The 24,288-nt window shown below is 53.1% G+C and overlaps 1 protein-coding gene across 2 annotated transcripts; it reads left to right on the forward strand.

Moving 5' to 3' along the window:
- Positions 1–297: 297 nt before the first annotated feature.
- KNCN (kinocilin) lies at positions 298–6,312 on the forward strand. 2 transcript variants are annotated; one of them, XM_017881698.1, is made up of 4 exons: positions 298–885; positions 1,930–1,998; positions 2,674–2,748; positions 4,121–6,312. In XM_017881698.1, the coding sequence occupies exons 1-4, from the start codon at positions 735–737 to the stop codon at positions 4,198–4,200; spliced, it is 375 nt and encodes a 124-aa protein (XP_017737187.1). In that variant the 5' UTR covers positions 298–734; the 3' UTR covers positions 4,201–6,312. The 2 variants fall into 2 exon arrangements, with proteins under 2 accessions (XP_017737187.1, XP_017737188.1); XM_017881699.1 differs by lacking the exon at positions 1,930–1,998 and having other exon boundaries at positions 735–885; positions 4,121–6,304.
- Positions 6,313–24,288: the final 17,976 nt, after the last annotated feature.

Genomic DNA, 24,288 nt, shown 5'->3' on the forward strand with positions numbered 1-24,288 from the left:
GGTCAAAGGGCAGAGCACAGCAGAGTGGGCCCTGAGTATGTGACCAGGAGTCTCCTCACATCCCTGGCTTCTGAATGACATGCAAAGCCACCAGCTCATTCTTCTCCCTCAGGAACCAGCAGTGGAACCTGGGCTGACTGCCTGCTGGGCCCCGGGACCCAGACAGCGGCTCACATTGCAACCTCATGAATAACTCAGCACCTCCCTGCTGCCTACATCTCTGAGGAGCCTGTGGCCCCTGGACCAACTCCCCCTTCACCCCGCCTCTCATTGCTTTAAATTTTCATAGGCTGAGGCTCAGTGGCAAGTGAGTGGCTCTAGGAAGATGGGGCAGGATGTCCTGGGCAGGGGAGCTTGAACTCTCCTGGGTGGAAGCTGGCAGGGGATCCTATGGAGCAGGCCCAGCTCCCTAGAGCTCTGGCAGCCAAAGCAGAAATGTAGCCAGACAGGAGTCCCAAGGGTGGGCTGCAGCTTCAGAGGGCTTTAAGAGAGGAAGAGTAAGCTGGGTGACCTGGTACAGATCCCTGGTCAAGGTGGGACTGGCGGGCCCCTAGTGGAGCAGTGGGATAGGACTTCAGATAAATCCCAGGGTTCCCCGCCCGTAATCTTACTGCCCAGAAACTCCCACCCTGAAGTTGGAGCACCAACAAGGGGACATCCAAGAACCCAGAAACTTTCAGGATTTTTCTGGGTCCAGACTGCACCAGCTGGAGGCAGTGCCCGTGTGGGCCTGCATGGACATCCCCATCAGCAGCAGAGATTTCCACTGCCTGCAGCTGGCCTGCGTGGCTCTCGGGCTGGTGGCTGGCAGCGTCATCATCGGCATCTCCGTATCCAAGGCTGCAGCTGCCATGGGCGGTGTCTTTATCGGCGCTGCTGTTCTGGGTGAGCAGGGGCTGGGCTGGGATAGGGAGGGAAGATTCTGGAGGTGGGGGCAGGGGCATGGTCAGGTAAACAAGGAACAGGGAAGGGCTGGGTCAGCAGGAATCAGTTGGGGAGAATGGAAGCTAGAGGTGTGAGCAAGACCGCCATCAGGGGCACAGGTGGGAGAGGAGGGATGCGCTGGGGTTCCTTCCAGCTACGGGGAGGAGAAAAGAAGGGGAGCTGGCTGTCACACTCCTTTCTGGCTGCTCCCACTGGCTCTCCAGCCCCAAGTTCTAGGCTCTTGGGTTTGTGGTGGGATTCATCAGCCTATCTGGGCAGAACAGGGGGTTGATGGCGGCAGGTAAAAGGACAGAGCTCCTGAGGACTCTGAGCCAAGACAGGGTCCAGCCCAGAAAAAGAGTTTCCTCTTCTTTCCCTGTTTGCCTCCACAGCAGCTGTGTCCATCTATCTGTCTGTGTGGGCGAGGCACACTGATGGCCCCTCAGTGACGCTGAATGCCATCCCTTACCCCACCCCACCCTCCCAGGCCAAAAGCAGGACCAGAAGCACCAGGCTAGGGGACTTTGGGTGTTTACACCTGCAGGTTCTGGCACAGATGCTCATTGGGGGATGGAGTCAGGGCAGGCAAGGCAGGACTGGCTCTGCTGCTCCTGCTCCCCAGGTCTGGGTGGAGAGGAGCATGCTGAGGACAAGTGCCCAGTCTGGCCCTGGGGGCCCTGGGGGAGCGTGGGGACAGCAGAGAGGCAGCGGTGCTGTCAGCCAGGCTCATTCCAGCAACCTACTCTTCACCTAGGCATGGTGGAGCCAGGCAGCTGGGGCCTTCACAGACTGTAGCCCCTTCCCCAGACAGGCACCGCCCCCCACAATCCACATGCACACACCCACGGGCTCACATTTACACACTCACAGTCCCAACTCTGCACACTGTGCTCCTCCCATGCACACCCATATCTCATAAACCACCCCTCAGGCTCCCAGCCCACCCACAGCCTCAACATTCACCAGGCCCCTCCCCATCACAGAACCCCCTGTGTCTCTTCTCAGGGTTCCTCATCTTGGCCTACCCCTTCCTGAAGGCTCGGTTCAACCTGGACCATATCCTGCCTACCATAGGTGAGGCCTCTCCCTGACCCCAGCAGACCCCTCTGCCAAGGACTGTTCCAGACCCTTTGTGTGTTCGTCTGTGATCCACTGTGCGGCTGGGCTGAGCCCATGTATGAGACCGCTCTAGTTGTCTGTGTTAGAGCTGCTGTGTGTGTGTGTGTTGTGCAGGCGTTGCCATGACTACAGCACAGCAGAATCCAGCCCGGTGCCTGCAACAAAGGTGCCTGAACCAGCTCAGAGCTGGGAAGTCCATCTCCCTTGAGAGATTTTATGACTTCCCAAAGCATCCAACATCTCTAAATAACTCCCTCTTCATCCCTGAGCCCCCATGAAAGATCCTCTATTTCCCCTAAGACCCCATGGCCTCTGCATAGCTCCCACCTCATTTCAGCTCCCCAAATACAGGCTGCCATCTCCACCAATCCTATGGGGATTTCCATGGCCCCAGTTCTCCCCAGGACCTCACTTCCCTAAAAGATCTGCCATTTTCTCCTTCAAGGGCCCAGTTCTTTTTCTCCTGCCCAAATCAGCCCAGATCATGTGAGACCTAAAGGAATGTAGTGCAGCAAAGACAGCATCAGGGATGGAAACTAGACAGCAAGAAGGACTTCCCTTCCCAACCTGGGCTTGATTTGGAGAATGGCTCGGTAACCAGCGGGGGCTTGGGGTGTTCTCATCCCGCAGGAAGCCTAAGAATCCATCCCCATCCAGGGCCAGACCATGGAGAAGGAAGACCCAGCACCAATGGCAACAAGGAAGGTAAGTTCCAGAAATTCCCAAGTCCATCTTTCTTTTTTGAGACAGAGTCTTGCTCTTGTTGCCCAGGCTGGAGTGCAATGTCACAATCTCTGCTCACTGCAACCTCCGCCTCCCAGGTTCAAGCGATTCTCTTGCCTCAGCCTCCCGAGTAGCTGTGATTACAGGCATGTGCCACCACACCTGGCTAATTTTTGTATTTTTAGTAGAGACGGGGTTTCTCCATGTTGGTCAGGCTGGTCTTGAACTCCCGACCTCAGGTGATCCACCCGCCTCAGCCTCCTAAAGTGCTGGGATTACAGGCGTGAGCAACCGCGCCCAGCCTGAGTCTGTCTTTCATCTCCCCTCCCTTACTGAGCAGCTCTGTGGGGCCTGGGAGCCTTGAGCGGCATCCCAGAGGGGCTTCCTCAGTGCAGGGGGATGGTACTGCTGGCAGTTCCCCCATGTGCGCAGTCAGACCCTTGCTGCTCCAAGCTGAACTGATCTTCTCTTGCTTATCCTGAGAGCTTCTGTCTTGCCTAGCACGGACACTGGGATGAAGGCACCTCCCTGCTTCTTCCCCTCCCTCCCCTCCCCCTTCCCCAGGTCCCATGCCTCAGTTGATTTTCCCACTCCCCTCTCCCATCTCCCCCAGGGTCAGAGGAACTCAAGGGGACCCAAGGCTGGGGTGTCCAGTGCCCAGGGCAGAGCTGGGATAGAATGGGGAGGGGTGGATGTGCCAGGGGACAGTTTCAGCCCAGTTTAAAGAGGCACCCATGCATACCAGCTTTGGGTACTAGTTTTAACTACCCCAGTTTAAAGTTCGTACCCCAAACTGGGCATCTCCTTGTTCCTCCACTCCACACCTGGAAAAATTCCAGGGCAGGAGTTTCTCAAAGATGGCCCCAGCCCAGTCTCTGCCACCAGTGGTAGGATGGCTAATACTCAGCAAAAGGCCCCATTCCAGACACTGTTCTGAGCCATGTTCATCTATTATTCACTCTTTTAAGTCTCACAACAACCACGTGAGGGCGGTACTGTCATTAGTTTCATTTTACATATGGGGTAACCGAGGCACAGGGAGATTAAATGACATGCCCAAGACCACACAGCCAGGAAGTTCTGCAGCCAAAGCTCAAACCAGGCAGCGGGCTCCAGGGTCCTGCCTCTACCCCCAGCCCATGCTGCTGTCCTCTTGAAAGCCATCCTGACTGGAGGTACCTCTTTAAACTGGGCTGAAACTGTCACCTGGGATGTTCCCCTCTCTCATTCTATCCCAGTTTTGCCTAGGTTCACCGGGCACCCCGGCCTTGGGTCCCTTCGAGTTCCTCTGACCCTGACAACTCCATGGGGACCTGCCTACTGAGGCAGTTCTTGTCCCTTGTCTCTCCCCCAGGAGCCCGCAGCAGCCTGTCCACCGTGAGCAGGACCCTGGAAAAGCTGAAGCCAGGGGCCCAGGGGACTGAGGAATGCTGAGGCAAAGTCTGAGGGGCTGCCCCTTCCCTGCCCTCCCGTCCTGCCTGCTGCCCCTATCTCAGTGCCCTCCTGGGTTAGAAAACCCGAACCGGAGACAAGCCAGGCCCTGCAGACCCCAGAGCAGCTGGGAACAGCGTCTGGAATGGAGCCTTTTGCACTCGCCCAGCCAAGGCTCTCAAAAATGGATTCCGCTGGTGTGGGCTGAGGCCTGGAGCAAGGTGTTGCTGGACGCCCCCACAGCGTTCCCGTGTTTCAGGCTCCTGCCCTGACCTTTCTTTCTGGACTACAGCTCAGCTTTGTTGCCTGTTCGATCTACTGATTGGTTTCTCTGGAATTTGGGGTCCAAGGCCCTGACTATGACCAGGATGCCCCAGTCCCTTGCTCTAACCTGGCTTCAGAAGTGAACCACAGGCCCAGAAGAACCACTGACAGGGACCCTCCACCCCCACGGTCAGCCCAGGAGCTCTAGAGCTCACGAGCCCAATAGAAGGGCTAGACAAGATCCTTTTTCAAATATCAAAACTCCTGGCAGTTCCTCAGGGACAGGCTCTGAGCAGCAGTAAATCAGATGGGGGATTCTGGGGGGCTCACAAAGGGACAGGTACAAACAACCTTGCCTGGGGGTCAGAGGAGGCGACTTCTCAGCTGAGCCCGGCCCTGTGACCCCTGGTGTCTAACTCCACCACTCAAGGCTTTTTGTGATCTGACTTCTCTCTTCCCCCGATCTTCTCACTGCTCCCTGAAGAAGCGAAACATATTCCCGTCTCCAAGCTTTGCCCTGTGTTCTCCAGGGCCCTCCCTGCTTCTCTCTGCCTATCAAACTCCCCACTTTTAAAGGCCCCATTCAAAAAATCTCCTACCCACGTGCTCTCCTCATTCTCTTCTGCCAATCTCTGTCTTGCTGACACCTTTCAGGCAGGGTTGAAGTCTTCCTTTTCACAAAACAACTGTTAAGCCAACTTAAGTCTACTGAACATTGCCCCTGCTCTAGTGCCTAGCACCAGACCAGTAGGTGCTTAATAAATGCCAATGCCTTCAATTTAATGTAAAAACAATTCCCTAGGCTTTCCCCGGGAAACCACTTTAAAGTCCCATCTACCGTGGGTAGAGCAAGTTTGGAGCAAGGAGGCCCAGGTGTGGCCTCACAGAAAACATTGCTACTCCCTCCACACCCGCACCCTCCAGGCAGAGTTGTTTGACCTCTACAGAGATACACTGTCCATATGGCCTCTGGCCTGGTTTAGTGAGCAGAAGACAAGCTAGAAATAGTATCCTTCTTCCAGGATCAGTGGAGATGGCACTTCCTCTTAGACGCCTCCCCTGACTTTACTGTGCTTCCCAGCCCCAGGGTTTCCCTCCTTCACAGCCCAATCACTCTGAGTGGCCTTTGTCTATTTCCCCTCCTGAGAGTGGGAGCAGAGGGCCAGGCACCCAGAAGACACCCCAGTGGATGTGGGAAAACCGAAGTTTTCTGAAGCAGCAGAGTCCATCTCAGATGGGAAAGCTGAGGCCCCACTGGAAAAAGGACTCATCGAGTCCCATGGTGAAAGGTCACGGAGCCAGGCCTGCAGCCAGGTCTCCTGTCTCTCCCTATCCAAGGCTCTATCTTCTGCTGTCCTCTGCACGGGCGGCAGGGATCAGCTCTCTGACCACAGCGTGAGAGACCTCCATGAAGGGGCTGCCTTCCACAAATGCTGGCCAGGTGTAGAGACTTCGGTTCCTTCAGCTGAGAGAAGCAACTTTCTCTCCTTGAATTTCCCTCCTCTCCACCCGACTGCTGCCTATTCCCTGCCCCTTCTCTTTTCCTTCATTATCATCAACAATAGCTCAGGCTGCGGTCCCTCCTCAATCAATGAGGAGGTGACCCTTCCTCCTATCCATCTTTTCGATCCTCACCTCAGTGCCCTAAAGATGCCCCAGGGTGGAGGGGATGGGAGTGGGAGATGTGGAGCCTGAGCTGTGGAGAGGGTGGTTCCCTAACCCCTGTCCATCAACCCCTCTCAGCCAAGCTCTCCCCAGGATGGGGCTACGGAATCCCCAGTGCCTGGCGGGGCCAGGCACAGAGAGATGCTGGGGGCCAGGTGCAATAAATCAAGGAATGAAAACATACAACAGCAAGAGCTATGTCCACTGGGGAAGAACTGGGTGAGGCTTCAAAGGACCCTTAAACTGAGTGGAAATTCTTGAGCCTGGTCCTCTAGTTCCTCTTTTTCCTTGCTGTGGGCTTCCTGAAACATGTTCCCTCCAGCCCAGGTGAATGTCCCAATACATCTTCCTCAAGTACATCCCCAGCCTCAACCTCCTCACTCCCATGGTCACAGGAGTAGTCAATGTGGAGACATGAGGCTTCTCCCCCTCACACTTCGAGAAAAGGTGAGGTCAGGCCCAGCTGGCATGGGTAGTACGGTAGGTAGCATTAGGGAGAAGTAGAACCCTCCAATATTTCAGCATGGGACAGGGGCGTGGACAGGGACAGGTCTTTGAACCAAGCTCTTCCAGTAGTCTGTTCAAGAAATGAAATTGGTTCTTTCCAATAGCCATTCTCACACCAGGACTGTGACTATGACTGTGCCTGGCCTTGGGCTGGGCGCTGAGAACACACAAGTGACCCAAAGGTGGGGAGTGCTTGGTCCAAGCAGCTTCCTTGAAGTTGCATGCCTGCTGGGTCAACCTGGAAGAGGACTGCCTAGACTGGGGCTGGAGTTTGGAGATAAGACTCACATCCTGGTTCCCAGGGGCTGGGGCAAGAGGCTGTGGGGCCTTGAGCCCGGCTTTCCCCAGATGCAAAGGGAGGATATGGTAGCCCTTCCCCACAGGGCCACTGTCAGCATGAAGGCTGCAGTAGGGTTTATGAATGGATGAGTGAATGAATGAAGGCAGAGGTTGGAGAGATGTTCTTTCAGCTGAACTCCTCCAGAGTCTGAAAAGTCAGCACCTCAGTCTTCCCTCCCACACAGCCCAGACTGGAGGTGGGCCTGCTGCCCAGCACTCCCTCCCCAGCCCTCATCCCAAAAAGCTCCTACACACACCACCGGGAGATAGAGTCACCCCCTAGACAGGCTCGTGGCCACACCCCTTTCTAGGGTGCAGGATTGGTGGTTGATTGGAAGGGATGCTGAAAACAAGCCCATCCCTGGAAAATTCCCCTCTCCCCGCCCCACAGCTCCAGCCCTGCTCCTGAAAAGGTGGAGAATCCATTTGAAGTTGAAGGCAGAGCCACTTCGACTTGTACCCGTACCCTAGAGTGAGTTGCAATATATCTGTGCCTGGCTCTCGGAAAGTGCGGACGAGACGGTGTGGGTGGGCTAGGAGTTATTTGCAAGGGTGCTTGCAGACCTCGAAGCCTGGAGGAGAAGGGGAGAAGGACGGAACAGAGCGGAGAGGGGAGGTGTATGGTAAGAACCCCACTCGCCCAGGGTTGAAGGGGAGCTGAGGGTCGGCGGCCAACGCTTGGAGGAGAGGGGCTCCGGGTGGCGGGAGGCGGCTGGGGACCCGCGCAGGCCAGCGGCTGGCCCCTCCCAGTACGCCGCCGCCGCTGCGGGGACTGCTCCAGGGGAGCCGAGCCCAGTGGGAGCGGGTCTGCGCGTCTCTGCCCTGCGCGCAGCGGCTGGGGGTCCAGGACGGGGTGCCCTCTCCCACCCACCTGCTGATCTAGAGTCTCCAAGCTGCTCGGTCCAGGACCACCCCCCCGACCCGCCCGGAAACCCAGCCGCGTGGGAGAGGGCGACCCCACCTCCAACCCCAGTGCTGTTCGCCGGCCCAGGCCCTAGAAGCCAGCGGACGGAGGAGGGGGTGGCCCGGCCTCTCTCCTGGCTGTCCTGCGCTCGAGGGATCCTTCCTTCCTGCTGACCCAGGGTGCTCAGGGGTCAGCCGGGTCAGGCCCGCAGGGGAGTGTCCACGGACCGGCTCAGGCAAGTGAAGGAGCTGTGGGAGGCTGGCGGGAGGGGGCTGAGGAGGGGACACTTACTGGAACGGGGAAGAGACTCCATCCAGCCTGAGCTCCATGGGATAGGAGTAGTGCCCAGAGAAGCGGTCAAAAACCTGTAGCCGTGAGAGGACAGGGGTGAGAAAGACAGAAAGGGATGCAGGAGAAGGGGAGACACTCCGCAGGCATTGGCGGCTCGGGGGCTTCCTCTGCTCCACTCTGACCCCACCCTGCTCTGAACTGGGTAGGACTCTGCCCTAGAATCTCACCTGTCCCCTCCATGTCCTCCCCAAAGCCCAAAGTGAGGAGGGGATGGGAGAGAAGAGAGGACAGAGCAACTTCAAATCCAAGAGACAGGGGAAGCCAGGAGGGGAGAAAATGAGCCCCTCTGACCAATGTCTCCCCCCACCATTTATTTAACCAATATTCACTGGGCCATTTATCTAACCAATATTCACCTGGGGAGAGGCAGGCACCCAAACAAGGTGGACATAATCTTGGCCCTCAAGGAAGATGGCTAGGGCCTGCAGACCTGGATACAGGAGTCATGGCACCGTGAGGATATCAGGAATTTAGGAGCCCTGATTTGCAGAGTTTCGGAAATCTGAAAGGAGGAAGGAAGGAAGCAGCGTCCCAGCTGCACTCTGAAGGTAGAGCTGAGGTCAGCCAAGGGAAGAGAAAGTAGGCTTACGGCTCAGGCACAGGGGGCTCACACACCTGGTGAGGTCAGCCCGCAAGAGCAAAATCAAGGCAGGGATGAGGAGAGTAGCAGGGCTGGGCAGCAGCTGTGAGGATCCTAGGAGGAGAGATGGGGCAGTGATGAGACTAGAGAGGAAGGGATGGATTCCAGGACGCTTGGAGGGGAGAGTCTGCAGGGCTTAGTGATAGATGGCAAATGTGTGGAGGGAAGCCTGGGGAGAGAGGAGCTGGGGAAGAAGCCCAGATTTTCTGGCTGGGTCTGTGGGCTCTGTAGGTGAAGATGAAACTGAGGGAACTGTATCCCAGGGGAAGAGTATGTTTCCAGGAGGGAGACTTCAGTAGGTCCCAAGCTCTGGAGACGTCAAGTTAGCTAAGAGTTGAACAGTGTTCATGGAATTCAGGCAAAAGGAGTCAGCTGGTGGCCTTGGTGAAAGCAGAGTCTGTGGTGTGATGGGGCATAAACCAGACTGGAGTGGACTGGCTCTTGACAAGGAGGTGAGATATATACTGTAGACAGTGCTTTCAAGAAAGGGACAGAGTGTTAGCTGGAGGCAGATGTGGGGTTGAAGGAGGGTTTTGTTTCAAGATGGGAGAGGCCTTCTTAGATGCATCCAGTGGGAGGTACAGTCCAGTGACGGGTTGATGAGCTCAGACTAGGAAGTGGGAGGTTTCCCGGTATGCTTAAGGATCACAGTGATGCCAGGGATGTGGATATACAAACAGCCCATGCCACCCAGCTGTGGTTTTTTCACCTACAAGGCTTAGCAGTTTAGGCATAGACTTGAGGTGGCAGAAAGTCAGACTGTTGCAATTGAGGCTTTGCTGGCAGCTTTGGCAGAAGGACAAAGGGACAAGTTGCAAGAGAGTAATGGAAATAAGTCAGTTTGGGTTCTTGGGTAGATGCAGACAGAAGTGGAAGCAAGAGGATCATGGAGAAAAATGCAGAGGTCCGGGGATTGCATGAGATCAAAGAACAGTTACAGCCAGAGGCAGTGTGGAGTTATGAAAGGCACAGATTTAGGAGACACACAGCCTAGGTTTGAATCACAGCTATGCCATATATTACCATGATGTCTGTGACCTTAGGTGATTCTTCTAACCTCTCAGGCCTCTGTTTCCCAATCCATAAATTAGTGGCAGCAGTAGTGCTACCTAAGTGTTGTCATGGCACTTAAATGAGTTAATATATATAAAGGGCGGCCGGGCGTGGTGGCTCATGCTTGTAATTCCAGCACTTTGGGAGGCTGAGGCAAGCAGATCATGAGGTCAGGAGATTGAAACCATCCTGGCCAACATAGTGAAACCCAGTCTCTATTAAAAATACAAAAATTAGCCAGGTGTGGTGGTGCGCACCTGTAGTCTCAGGTACTTATGAGGCTGAGGTAGGATAATCGCTTGAACCTGGGAGGCGGAGGTTGCAGTCAGCCAAGATTGCACCACTGTGCTCCAGCTTGGGCAACAGAACAAGACTCCATCTCAAAAATATATATATACACACACACACGCATATATGGCTTAGAACAGTGTGCTGTACCCATGTTTGTATGGCGGTAGCAGTGGAGTTACAGTCGAGAGTAGGGCGTCAGGGTTTCTCAGAGGTGGAATGGTTCAGGGTGATGACAAGGGTGATAAAGCCCTGAAGGTGATGAGGATGAGGTATGAGGAAGTGTAGCTGAGGTGGAATGAAGGAATTGAGCATTGGAGATGAGAAGTCAGGAAACTAAGAAGGCAGAGGGGTTGGGTGGTTGGGCAAAAGATGCTGAAGTTCCTCAGGCTGGGGAGGAAAGTGGAGCTAGTTTCAGAGCCTTGGAGGGAAGGAGACAGATAGGAAGGGCAGTTCCACTCCTGCCAGTCTGAAGTCCTCTCTCTCCACCCCTCCAGCTGGCTCCAGGCAGCTGAGTTGCTTAGGGTAGAGGCAGAGGCCCAGACTGAGGTTAGAGATCCCAGTCTGGCCACCTATATAACCCCTGCTGGGGACTGTGGCCTGAGGATTCTGTTGGGGAAGTGCAAGAGCACTAGGAAGGACTGGAAGGGAGCATCTTTGCCTGGATTGTTACAAAGGCTCGGTCTAACCAACACAGACCTGTGATTGCTCAAAGAAGCTTTCGGAGTCTTGTGCCACTGGGGCCTCTCAGCTGTGCTGGAAGCCAGCTAGACCATCTAGACCATCTAGATCAATCTCACACTTTACCAATGGCAAAGCTGAGCCCCAGTGAGGGGAATGGTGAGTGCTTGCCTTTTGCCAGCATGGAGACCCATTGTGAATGGGTAGGCACCATCAGAGCAGCCAGAATGGAACTCCTATCCACCCATCACCTCTCCCAGGGCGCTCCTGCTCTCAACCACCCTCCCTCCACCATCACACTTCCAGGCAAGGAGAAGTCTCCAGGACAGCAGCTCATCTCCATCAGATAGGCAGGCAACTGACAGTGTGTCATATGTTGGCCTGTGTCTGCAACTCTGTGTGTGTAACGCATCTATGCATCTGTGTTTGGATTTCTGGATATGTCCAGTCACTGCGTGTGTGTCTGTAGTGTGTGTGTGTGTTCGTGCATGCACATGGGCTCAGGGAGGAAGACAATAGATCCCAGGAATCAGACACAGGAGCTAGAAAGCCACACCTTCAGGCTTCATCCTCAAACCTTATTTCCAGCTTGGAGACTCTGTGCGTGTGTGTGTGTGCGCACGCGCGTACACACGCACATGCACACATGTGAGTATGCATGTATATGCATGTGTCTATGGTGAGGACAGGCCCATGGATTGGCTAGGGTGAGGGTGATGGTAGCTCTTTGGGCTCTGGGTTTGCAGAATTCAGTTGGCAGAAGCTGAGAGTTCCCAAGGTAGTGAATAAGCCCCAGCTGGCAATGAGTAAGAGTGATGTGGGAGGTTCCTAAGGATGTAGGTGCTGGGAAGAGGGCTGGCCCAGATTTCCAGGGACTGAGAGGGAACACAAGGGCTAAGACTAAAAGGAACAGAGGAGTTCATAGTGAGCAGTAAAGAGTTCAGACTGAGCAAGTGAGGGGCTCAGCCTCCCCTGGAGGACAGGGGGCTGGGGCGAGTGGCTGAAGTCTGGACTGAAGTCCCTACGCCCAGAGGCTCTTGGGCCTTTGGACCAGGAATCTGGAGCCAGGAGGCCTGGCAGCTACCTCTAGTCAAGTAACTGCTCTTATGCAACACAAACATCCCAGAACCATGGGTTGGGGGCACAGGGGATGCGCAGGCTGACCTGCTGACCTGAAGGGACTTCGGACAGAGACTCTCTCTCCAGGATCTCTTGCCTTCACCAACTGAGGACCACCCCCTTGAGTCCAAATTTTTTTAATAAGCAAACATCTCTATACCTTTCAGTAAACAGCAATTCTAATGAGCCAAAAACATGAGCTTTTCAATCTGACAAAACTGGGTTTGAATCCCAGCTTTCCCTATTGCAGCTGAATAAACCGAAGTAAGTCCGTTCACCTCTTTGAGCCTCAGTGTCCTCACTGTGAACTAGGAGCAGGACTGCAACAGCTCACAGGGTTGTAGTGAAGGTTAAATGTGCGAATGTAGGGAAAGTGCTTAGCACAGAGTTGCTGCTCAATATGAGTGTCCCTCCCCCTCAACCAGAAGCCCTGTGTGGCAGCTGACTTCCCAGGGAAATAACGGAATCCCAGCCTAAAGCAAATAATCTGGTACAATGAGCAGGTGCAGCCATATACATTTATATGTATACATATACATAAATGTTGATTTTATGAGAACTTTTGATACACTGACAGTAATTTCTGAACAGGTCCTCATTTCCACCTTTACAAACCTCAAGTAGTTGAGGGTGTGGCAGCAGATTGATTGACGAGGGACCTCAGTTTGGGGACAATAACCTCATTATACTCCTCCCTTCACATCCAGACAGCTAAGGCCCAGAGAGGGACCCCAGCTCTCCCAGGCTGCCCAACCAGTGTCTGCTCCTCCCCCAAACTGCTTGTGGACTGGATTCCCCACGTAGAGACCATGAGGCCTCCCTAGCCAGAGGCAGGGCAGTAGGGAGGGTGAATTGCTTGGCCAGGGTCGTGGGCAGCTGAATGGCAGTGTTCAGAGCCCTCACTAGATGGGAAAGGGCTTGGTTCTGGTCTGGCTTGGCCACAGACCTCCTCTACTCCAAGCCTCAGTTTCCTGCTTCTGAAGATTTAGGGGCTCAGCAACTCGGAGTACTGACTAAAGTGAAGGTCTTCCTGTCCTCGCAACTCAAGAGTCAGAGCAATGCCCTTCCCTCCTGCTCAGGCACTAGGATTGAAAGCTGGGCTTGGAATGAAATAGAAGGGGTTTAGAGGACTGGGGAGAGCAATAGCATCAATTCAGAGTCCTGCTTCCATAATCCAATAGGCCAGCCTGGAAGTGGCATGTGTCACAATTCCCTGGCCAGAACGTCACACAGTGCCACCTAATCACAAATCAGCCAGAAAGTGCAATCTTAACATGTGCTCAGTAGAGTGGAAAACCAGAAAGATTTATTGAACAGTGCTAAGGACACCCCACAACAGAGCTAGCCAGAATACCCACAACAAAACAGAACCAACACTGCAACAGCAGCAGCTGGAGGCCACAGTTCACCAGATGAAATGGTGGTGCAAATTGAATTACAACAGCTGAGCAGCCTTAACACCTCATCCCTGCACACTCCTAGATCCCAATTAACCAGGGTGGAGGCAACCTCAGGAATAAGCCCAACACCCACATGTTCTTAGTCCTTTTTGTGCCTAGGGCAGAGACCCTTTTGTCTTATAGTCACTGTGCCTCCCAGGAGTAGATAAGAGTCAATCATTCATTAGCAATTAGCACTTAGAAGCTCAGCCCCTGGGCTGGAATTATTTTCTGTTGAACCTAGTTTGCTAAACCAAGGAAGAAGCAAAGTGAATTTTACCTTCCTTGAACCAGAGAAAACCTGTCTTCCTCTGTGGTTGACATTTGAGCAGTGTAAGTTCTAATTACAGGAGCTTATCTACAGGGCCTCAGAAAAGCCTGTACCCTGTGCCTCAGTCATTCAACAAACATTTAGCAAATCTAGCACTGTGCTAGGTTGAGAGCTCAGGCTTCGGATCAGTACACCAGATTTCAAATCCTGGCACCACCACTGCAGTTGAGTGGTTTGGGGTGAGTTTACTTAATCTTTCTGTGTCTCAATTTCCTCATCTGTAAAATGGAGGTATAATAGTAATACTTAAACTTATGTTGTAAAAATTAAATTAGATATTATTATAAGTGCTTAGCATAGCATAACTTAGTTATAGATCTAAAAGTGCTAATTTCAGATTATCATCTAGACTTCTGTTTCTGGCTAAAGTAGACTAGCTTCTATCAGACCAATTTACCTGCTGAGGATAACTTTAAAAGCTGGATTAAGCATTTAAGAAATCTGTTTAAAGGCATGGGAGAGCTACCAAGGCAGTGAGGATTTGAGGGGGCCAAGATTGTGGAGAGAAGTAATACTAGATTTTGATTTTTCCCTAAAGGCATTTTCCAGTTTGTAGGAGGTCATGAGACTGGGGAGTCAAATTGGAATTTGGGGCCTAAAAAGGGAAAGGGTACTGTTAAACACCTACAGTTTTTATTGGGAAGACCAAAGCAACACTCTAGGACTAATGGCTAACCAGATATAGACTAGACTCAGAAAGACTGAAACAAAGTTTCCAATCAGTATAATCCTCGATTGGGTTAAAGTGGCCTGTGGTTCTTTAGGAGCCTGTCAGAAGCAAAAGCAAATCCCCTCTGGAGAAAGATCATATCATTCAGAGCCTCATGCTAGTGCTATAATTTTTTATACACAATGTTGGACATTCAATAAAAAATTATCTGGCATTTCAGGAGATAAGACCAAATGAACAAAAGCAATAAAACAGACAATAGAAACAAGCCCACTGGAGAGCCAGATGTTGGAGTTTTCAGACATGGACTCTAGAAGGTTTAATATGTTCAAGAAAATTAATAACAAGAGGGAATCTTTAAATAGAAAACTGGAATCTATGAAAAAGGATCTAGTGGAAATTCCAGAACTGAAGTTATAACAAATGAAATCCATTGATGGATTTAGCAGCAGAGAAGATACATGTGAAAATAGGGTTAGTAAACTAGATAGTAGAAAAATATTTCAGTAGAAAAATATCCAGACTGAAATAAAGAGAAGGAAGGAAGGAAAGGGCTAGAAAATACAGAATAAAGTGTAAAAGAGACATATGGGGCAACAGCAAATGGCTGAACATACATGCAATGAAGGTCCCAGAAGGAGAGGAGAAAGAGAATGGAGAAAAGATAAGAGCTGAAATGTTTCCTGAACTAGGGGGTGATATGATGCAGCCACAGATTGTAGAAGCATGAGGAAGGATACATATAAAGCAAATATCTACAAAGTAGGATAAATACAAAGAAAAACTCACTTAGGCACATCACAGTAAAACTGCTAAAACCCTAAGGCAAAGGAGAGTCTTCCCCATACGGGAAAAGAAGCAAGATCTTGGCTGGGCGCGGTGGCTCACGCCTGTAATCCCAGCACTTTGGGAGGCTAAGGCAGGTGGATCACGAGGTCAGAGCTCGAGACCAGCCTGGCCAACATGATGAAACCCCGTCTCTACTAAAAAAAAAAAAAAAAATTAGCTGGGCATGGTGTTAGGTGCCTGTAATCCCAGCTACTCAGTAGGCTGAGGCAAGAGAATCACTTGAACCCAGGAGTCGGAGGTTACAGTGAGCTGTGATTGCACCACTGCACTCCAGGCCAAGCGACAGTGCAAGACTCTATCACTCTATCTCAAAAAAAAAAAAAGAGAGAGAGAGATTGAGAGAAGCAAGATCCCTGGACTCTCCAACACCCAGGGCCTCCCTGACCCTCATCCAATATCAGCTTCCAGGAGACTGATGTGAAGTGAGGTGAGCCAGACTCCCTCCTCTCCATCAGGGCACCCTCATACTGAGCCCTCCCCACAGAAGGGAACTCCTGCCTTTGTCAGATAATGTCAGATGTTGATGAATGAGGTTGGGGAGAGGTTTGAAAGGGGAAGATGTGGGAATCTCACAGCCCTTCCTGAGGATCAAATCCTTCTCTATAAAATTAAGCAAGATTGTGTAGGGTGTGAGCCAGCTTATCTGTTTTCTGACTCTGGTCTCAGAATGTCTATTCTTCCTTTCAGTCCAGCCACCAGAGCCCCAATCCACTTCCCTCTCTGAGCCTCAGTCTCCTGAGTTGTAAAATGTGGCTATTAAAAAAAAATTTTTTTTAATTCTTTTTGTTCATAAAAAAAAAAATAGATGCAGGGTTTCGCCATGTTGCCCAGGCTGGTCACAAACTCCCAAGCTCAAGCAATCTGCCTGCCTCAGCCTCCCAAAGTGCTGGGATTACAGGTGTGAGCCACCGTGCTCGGCCAAAATGTGGCAATTAATAGGCATCAAGCAGTAGTAGAGACTGTGATATCATGGATGTAAAAGTGCTTTGCACACTATAAATTGCTGTACCCTTTTAGAGATTGCTATCCCTGGCTGGCAGAACCATCAACAGCAGGTTAGAGAGCAGATGTTCATGCAGTTGAGGAGCTCCCTGAGGAAACTGTGGTCTGTAGATTCCCTCAAGAGTCAACATGAGGCCGGGTGCAGTGGCTCAAGCCTGTAATCCCAGCACTTTGGGAGGCCGAGACAGGCGGATCACGAGGTCAGGAGATCGAGACCATCCTGGCTAACACGGTGAAACCCTGTCTCTACTAAAAAATACAAAAAAAAAAAAAAAAAAAACTAGCCGGGCGAGGTGGCGGGCGCCTGTAGTCCCAGCTACTCGGGAGGCTGAGGCAGGAGAATGGCGTGAACCCGGGAGGCAGAGCTTGCAGTGAGCCGAGATCGCGCCACTGCACTCCAGCCCGGGCGACAGAGCAAGACTCCGTCTCAAAAAAAAAAAAGAGTCAACATGTGCTTTCTTTGCTAAGATTTGGGGATTTCTGACTTCCTGCCAGCTTGGTACGGCAACAGGTGATTCTGGCTGGAATCTCAGTAGGGCTGCCCCCTCTCAGCATGGTGCCAGGAGAGGGAACCCTGGAGTCATCAGCTCTGGACAGGCCTGGAGGTGGCCTTTCAAGCCCTCTGACCTGCGCATCCTGTGTGTCGAGAGTGAAGGATCTGACACTAGCCCTCATTTTCAGTCAGTCATCAAGCTTTCTCCAACCCCACTGGGTATAGGGTTTGGACACTCAGAAAGGTACCTCCACCTGGGAGACAGCCCAACTTTTCTGTTTCCAAACCCAAAATTCTGTTTCCCAGATTTGAGACTTCATGGCTCCCTTCTCTGTCAACCACCACCAGAAGGGCATGGTTAACATTTATTAAATTCTCACTGTTCTAAACACTTTATTTAACTTAAAATATTTAATTATCACTGTGCCCTATGAGGTGGGTTCTATGATTAGCCCCACGTTACAGGAGATAACCCTGTGAAGGTGGCACTCACTCCCTGCTCCTCACCCTGCATGCTCCCCTTAGACCCGCAGTACCATCTGATTACTTCCCTTTCATCCCCATCCAGGACCCTTTTCTGGTATTTTTTCCCCACAATTCTAACACTAGCTAAGATCTCATCCTTTGAGGGCCTTTGTACCAATTAGGATCTTATGCATTATAGAACAGAATTCTCAAATAGAAGTCATAAATCCCTAGACTCTAATTTTATTACTCTTGTTTTTGCAATTTCTAGAATTCTAGAATCCACCAATAGATCCTAGAACCAGAGACATCTAGAGAATCCTAGAAGGGAATTCTAGCATCCAGCAATTAGACTTTTGAATCCAGGTTCAACAGTAGAACAATGGGGAGTGGAGTGGAGGTAGGATTGGAATTTAATAGAATGCCCAGTCTAGAAAGGGTCCTGGTGCCTTAGATCTGCTCCAGTCCAACCCATCCCATGTGGGGACTGTGCCCTCTCACTGAACGTCTGAACCATCAGGAGCTCCTCACTCTCACGTGACCACTCACTCCAGGGCCTCATCTGATATTCAGAAGAGTCAGTGTCATTGCTACACCTACCGGAGCCTAGGGTGGGGATGCTGAGGCCAAGTCGCATGGTCATTCAGGTCCTGATTTGGATCTTGGATAAACTGCTAGACCTCTGGGAGCCTCAGTTTCTTCATCTGAATAAGGGGTAGGGGTGGGGTGGGGGGCAAGGTCAGATGATTTCCAAGGCCTCTTCCACTTGAGGGAGTGAGCTGTCTAAATCCCAAGAGCTGCCATTTGCCTTCTAGTTCGGGTTACTGAAGACGATGATTATCATGTGATGAGCACCTAAGCTGAACTGGACACTGTGCTGAGCACTTTCCAGCCATTCTCTCACTCAATGAGTCCAGGTAGGCTTCCTGGAGGAAAGGGGTTGGAGGGGTGGTGTCTGTTTGGAGAACAAAAAAGTGAGGAGAGAGGGAGGATGGCAAGATTGGCCACGAGGGACCCCCGGAACTAGGTGGGGATACAACAAGCAGACTCTTCCCATATGGGATGGGTTGTTGCTTTCCAGAGACAGAGGCGGGGGGCTGACCAAGATGACCTCTGCCCACCCAGGCACTGAGTGTAGCTACAGACGGAGCCTAGGATTAGAGGTCGAGATCACTGCTTGACCCCGCCCTCTTGCTGTGTGCCCACAGGACTAGCGCGAGGCGGCTCCTGGCAATTGGGCTGTTCCGGGCCGGCAAGAGGGAGCTTGAAGCGTGCCCGGCGTGCGCAGGTCGATGCCGCCGGCAGAAAAGAGCAAGGGACCACCGGTCCTGGCGCCCGCCGAACGCGCCCGGGGCCGGGTGCCGGGCCTGCAGTCGCCTGCGCTGTGCTGCGCCTGCGGTCTGTGCGCGCTGCTGGCTGGTGTGAACGTGACGCTGGCGGGCGCCTTCGCCTCCTTCCTGCCCGGGCACAACCCGCTGCTCGTTGTGGGGCCGGGGCTGCTGGTGCTGGCGCTCGGCTTCTTCGCGGCCTGCTGCGTGTTTAGCCGCCGGGGCCCCGCGCCCGGCGCGCGCTCGGCGGCCGCAGGGGTACCTGGCCAGGGTGGCGGCGGCGCCGGGCCCGTGGCGCTAGAGATGGAGAGCAGCGAGCGCACGGCACAGGACACCACGACCATGCAGCTCAGCCCTGCAGTCTCAGCCGCGTCCTCCGGCCGCTCCAGCCCCGGCCCCAGCACCCTCGCCTTGGAGGCCCCGGCGCCCGCGGCCTTCTGCGCGCTGCGCTCAGAAGGGATCCAGCTCAACCCGCCCCGGGAGCGGGCCGCCCCCTAGCGGACCAGTACCCCGCCGTGACTCTGCTCTCCGGGTTCACTCCCCTTCCTTCCGTGCCATTTAAGGGGACAAAAGAAAAAGAAAAAAGTTTTTCTTTTCTTTTCTTTTCTTTTCTTTCTCTTTCTCTCTTTCTCTCTCTCTCTCTTTCTTTTCCTTTCTTCCTTCTTTCTTTTTTACAAGGGTCTGGTGCTGGGCGCAGGGGGCCTCATCTTTTCCATCTCCCAAACTCCTGGGTAGAACGTGTGATGGTGTCAGGGGTCACACCCCGAAGAAGGGAGCAGCAGACCCTTGGCCCCTTAGGTGGGGTCTCTGGTCCCTACTAAACCTCACCCATCCAGCTTGATGAAAGTAGGCCCCTGGACCCTCGAACCCTGACACTGCAACCTCTGCCTGGCATTTGGGCACTGTGAACCAAGGAGCACCCACCCTGAAGGGGCTAACCACCAGCAGTGTCAGTCCCCCCCGGGGGTGGGAGGAAGAGAGGAAGAAGGGACAAATGTCAACCTGGGCTGTCTGTCATTGCACACACAGTGAAGGGCTTCCAGCCCCCTCTCCTGCCCCTCCCTACCCTCCTTGTTTCTACCCCAACATGACCTTTGGGATTCATTTGGCCAAGAAACTGTGGCTCTGACTTGAGCCAGGATGGTCCCTAGAAGCAGGGCTGGGGTGAGCACTCCCCACCCTTGCTGTCTGACTACGAGCAGGGGTAGCTAAGACTGGGGCCCTGACAGAGGTGAGTGGTGAGGGGGCCTCTGCAGCCCTGAAAGTCCTAGTGTGACCGTCACTGCCAACAGTGCTGGCCCCCACCCACCATGACTGTGCCACATCATGCATTCCTGCGGTGCCTCACTCCTCAATAAAGCGCCTTTGGAGTCAGTCCTCTGTGACAGTGCAGGCCGGGAGGGAGGGTTGGCTGCGGGGCCTCTGGCTGAGCACCTTGGGTTCTGGGGCCCTCCCAGCCTGTGGCTGAGTGCCCAAGCATCCTGGTACCAGCCCCTCTTGGAGACCTAGAAGAGAGCTTCAGGAGAGAGGAGTGTGTGACTCTGAGCAAAAGACTATCTAAGACTGTGTGCCTGTGAATGTGGGAACAGGTGTGTCAAATTGGGGGACTGGATGAACATAAGAGTGTGACTGTGGGTGTGATTGCCTGGCTCCTGTAAGAGGTGGGGAGTGGCAGCGTTTGGGTAACAGTCTGACATCACACATGCATGTGGAGGTGTGAGGGCAGCAGTAGTGGTTGAGGTCATGGTCACTGAGCAGGGATGGTGAGGGGAGAAGTGCTCCACGGGGCCGTGCAAAGCCCAGACACTTTGCCCAGTCTTGCTGGACTTGCTGAGTTTGGGCCCAGTCTGTGGTTTGTCCAGGTGAGGGGATAGGTGAGGGGGCCAGGTAGAGGAATAGGGGCTGCCTTGCAAAAAAGAAGAGGGGTCAGGGGACTGAGGAGAAGACACTGCAACTCTGGGCCAGTCTTTCCTCTCCATGCATGTACCTAGGCAAGCAGTGACTGGGGCACATGCTGGCCCACCACCCCCAGCTAGCTATGACTTCCTGCCCATCCACTCCTGGCTTCATCACCAACCTCCCTTTCTTTTTACAAGACAGGCTTTGCTACTACTCTGCCATGACCCAGACACTTCCCACCAGCCGTGGGCTCTTCCCTCCTCTGGCGCCATCTCCACCTGTGCCTCTCCTGCTGTCTCCCCCTCTCCCACTGACCTAGAGAAGAGCAAATCTGCCTGAGCAGGTGCCGAGCAGGCCATCTCTGTTAATTTGCACGTGTCGATGGGCCTTAACCTTTGAAGTACCCAGTACCTACAGCTGATGACCTCTTCTCTGAGCTCCCCAACCCCACCCTGTATGTGTGTAAGAAGACCACTTCTCCATGCTCCAGTCCTGTCTCTTCTGGTGCATTGGTCTGCAGCTTCAGATGCCACCTGCTGCTGTGGTAGAGCAGTAGGTGAGAGGGGCCACCGCTGGTGCAGCCTTGGGGTGTGGTCGGAGCCACCCTTCTCCTACCACCTTAGGATTCTAGCCCTGCAATGCTAGGCTCAGCCCAACCCCTCTCCCACCTGCTGTTAGATACCTGGAATTACATTCTCTTTCCTCTTCCCCCACAAGACTTCCAGATCCTGTTCTGCAAGCCTGGCTGCTGCAGAGGAAGAGTGAGCCTACGATAGGGACTCAGGGCAGTGGGACATGGATCAATGGTGTGGGTAGAATGGGTCGGAGAAGGGAAGATAGGACATTGGCTCCCCGGAGTCCTTTCCACTTACGCCCCCAGCTGAAGGTCATCATCTGTCTTTTCTGTGCCCCGTTTCCTGCACAGGCGCACCAGAAGAGATTTTCCACATCCAGTGCCCCAGGGCTCACTTTCCCATCAGCTCCAGTCTGCCACAGTGGGGACTCCTCACATCACGCTCCTTCCCTGGGTGACACCCAGGGACAGGCCCCTCTAAGGCAATATGGCCAGCGAGGCCCTAGGGAAGCCCCACTCTCCTACACAGGGTGAGGCTGGAGGGTGTGCTCTGTCTCCCACCTCTGCAGGCCCCTCCCAGGCAGGCTCCAGGCCCTAAAAGGGCCTCTGGGAGGCAGGTTTCTGTTGAGGAGAGGACATGATTCTGACAGCACAGAAGCATCAAGCTCCCTGACCTTGGGGAATTTGAGCAGGGACCAGCAGTTCCTGCAGGGATGCTGCAGACCGGCCCTGGAATGAGGGTAAAACTTCCCACTCTAAGAATTGAGACTTACACTTCCCAAGTCTAAGAATTGAGGCACCAGGGCCTATCCTCGGAGGCACAGGAACTGTGGTAGAGAACACAGAACTGGTCCTTCTAAAGGAGGGGTACTCCCCAGGGCCTGGGGGGGCTCTAGGGTGCTACAGGTGGTGAGTGGCCCCTGCCTCCCCATGGAAAGTACTCTTGGTCCGGACAAGGGAACTCATTAAGGGGCCAGGAAATGAGCTTTCCCCCACTCTTCTGCCTCTAGGAGAAATGAGGGCAGCCACTTAGAACCTTTTTTTATTATTATCTTGAGATAGGATCTCTCTGTGTTGCTGAGGCTGGTGTGCAGTGGCACAATCACAGCTCACTAAAGCCTCAATCTCCCAGGCTGAAGTGATCTTCCCATCTCAGCCTCCCAAGTAGCTTAGACTACCGGCACACCCCACCATGCCTGCCTAATTTTTTGTAGAGACAGGGTCTCACTGTGTTGCCCAGGCTGATCATCAACCCCCGGACTCAAGCAGTCCTCTCACCTGGGCTTCCCAACGTGCTGTGATTATAAGTGTGAGCCACTGTGCCTGGCCTTAGAATCGTTTTTTCACTAATTAAGAATTCCTGAGCCCTGCTGTGTTCCCTGCTATGTGGGAATATAATGATGAACAAGCTCTCAGGGAGCTCACATTTTATTTGGAGGAGACAGACAATAAAGAATTAAATAGTGAGCAAATGAGACCAAAAAAGCTTAGCTAGTGAACAGCACTACACAGAAAATTACATACGATGTTGTGATAGATAGAGGGACTTGTCGGATGGTTGGGGGATCTTCTCTGAGAGGTGGCATTTAAGCTGAGCTCTGAATGGTGAGTCAGCTATGCAAAGGTCTACAGCAGGAACATTTCAAGCTCAGGAAACAGCCAGTGCAAAGCCCTAAGGTGAGAATGAACTGGCCTCTGTGTGTCAGAACAAGAAAGAAGGGCTGTTGAGACAGGTGGAAGATGAAGCTGGAGAGGTGGGGAGGGGGTAATGCTCAGCTCATGGAGGGCTTAGTAAGCCTGGGTGAGGAGTTGGGATTTGATTCTTGGTGAGATGGGAGCCACTGGAGGGTTTTAAGCAGGGAAGTGACATGATCTGATTGATGGTGGTAAAGACAGCTCCACCTGCTGTGTGGAAGTAACAGAGTGGCAAGGGGCAAGAGGGAAAGCAAAGCTAGGAAGGGCAAGCTAGAAGGTCACAGCAGTGAGACATATGGGCGCTGGGACCAGGGTGGTTGCTCGGAGTGGACAGATTCTGCACCTGTTGGGGGAGTTTTGGGGGCAAGAAAGAGAAGAATCCTGAGGAAGTTCTAAAATTTTGGTTTGAGCACCACGGTGTATGTTGTAGGATCTGGTTTTGGGAAAAAAGGGACATCCTGGTAAGGCAAAAGACCTGTTAGCCCAGAGGGACTGTCCCACAGAAGCTGGAGCCACAGCGCTGAGTTCTGGAAGAGGAGGCGCTAGGATGGACACATAGAAGCTGTCGGCATGTGGGTGGTGGTGAAACTCCGAGGAGAGAGGAAGACAGAGAACCCAGAAGCTAGAATAGTCTAACCACAGACTCCACAGGGAGCAGGGAGCCCGCGTTGCTGACTTCTGAATCCCACTCGGCCTTCTGTGACGCCAGACTTCCTGATGAGAGCTGTGGACTAGGAGTGAGAGATTAGGGAGAAGTGGAATGTGAGCACCAAGAGGCCAGAACTTCTGCTTTGTTCACTGCTGTACCCTCGGTGCCCACCTGGCACAAGGTAGGTGCTCACTAAGCACCTGTGGACTGAAGGAAGAAGGAAAAGGTGTGGATCTCATCGCGCAGTTGAGATTCCAGGCACCCAGTAATATGGGTTTGTCAAGATGCCTAACTCTGGGCAGGAAGGGAGAAGATCTCATTATGTATGGGAGATCCCCCAACCAACTGCACAGTTTTCTGTTTCTCTGTGGGGAAGTGGGGTGGCACAGGAAGGAAGGGTTGGCATCGAAAGACCAGCCTGAGGGCCAGGTTCCCCAAAGTAGGAGATGGCCAGATGGAGGGACCAGGCCTGAGGAAATCGGCACTGTTGGAGACTGCCACCAGAGGGCACCCCAGGCACATGGCAGGAGATAGACACTACTCATCCCAACCAGACTGCACAATTTCGCCTTTTCCTCTTATAAGGTCCAAGGCCCTACGAAATGGGGATATCAAGGGAGTTGGGGGAAGAGGGGCAATTAGGTGACTCAGATTTACTAAGTGACTCATCCAACCCTGGAACCTGACCTTATTACAGAGAGAGCCTGGATCCTGGACAGAAACTTAGCCTTTATCAAGGTCACAGATAAGTCCTGAGTCTGTTTATAGACTAAACCCTGACCTTGATCTTAGACTGAGCCCTCACCCCAGTCCATACTGAGTCCTGACCTTAATTATAGACTGAACTTGACCCTAACCACACTCTGAGCTCTGACCCTGCCTGTTC

Source organism: Rhinopithecus bieti, unplaced genomic scaffold (genome assembly GCF_001698545.2).
Source record: "Rhinopithecus bieti isolate Rb0 unplaced genomic scaffold, ASM169854v2 scaffold_12155, whole genome shotgun sequence".
NCBI lineage: Eukaryota > Metazoa > Chordata > Mammalia > Primates > Cercopithecidae > Rhinopithecus > Rhinopithecus bieti.

Coding starts and splice junctions, on each gene's coding strand:
- KNCN (XM_017881698.1), top strand. CDS start 735: ATGGACATCCCCATCAGCAGCAGAGATTTCCACTGCCTGCAGCTGGCC. Junction 1,999..2,673: donor CCATATCCTGCCTACCATAG/GTGAGGCCTCTC, acceptor CTCATCCCGCAG/GAAGCCTAAGAATCCATCCC. Junction 2,749..4,120: donor CACCAATGGCAACAAGGAAG/GTAAGTTCCAGA, acceptor TCTCTCCCCCAG/GAGCCCGCAGCAGCCTGTCC.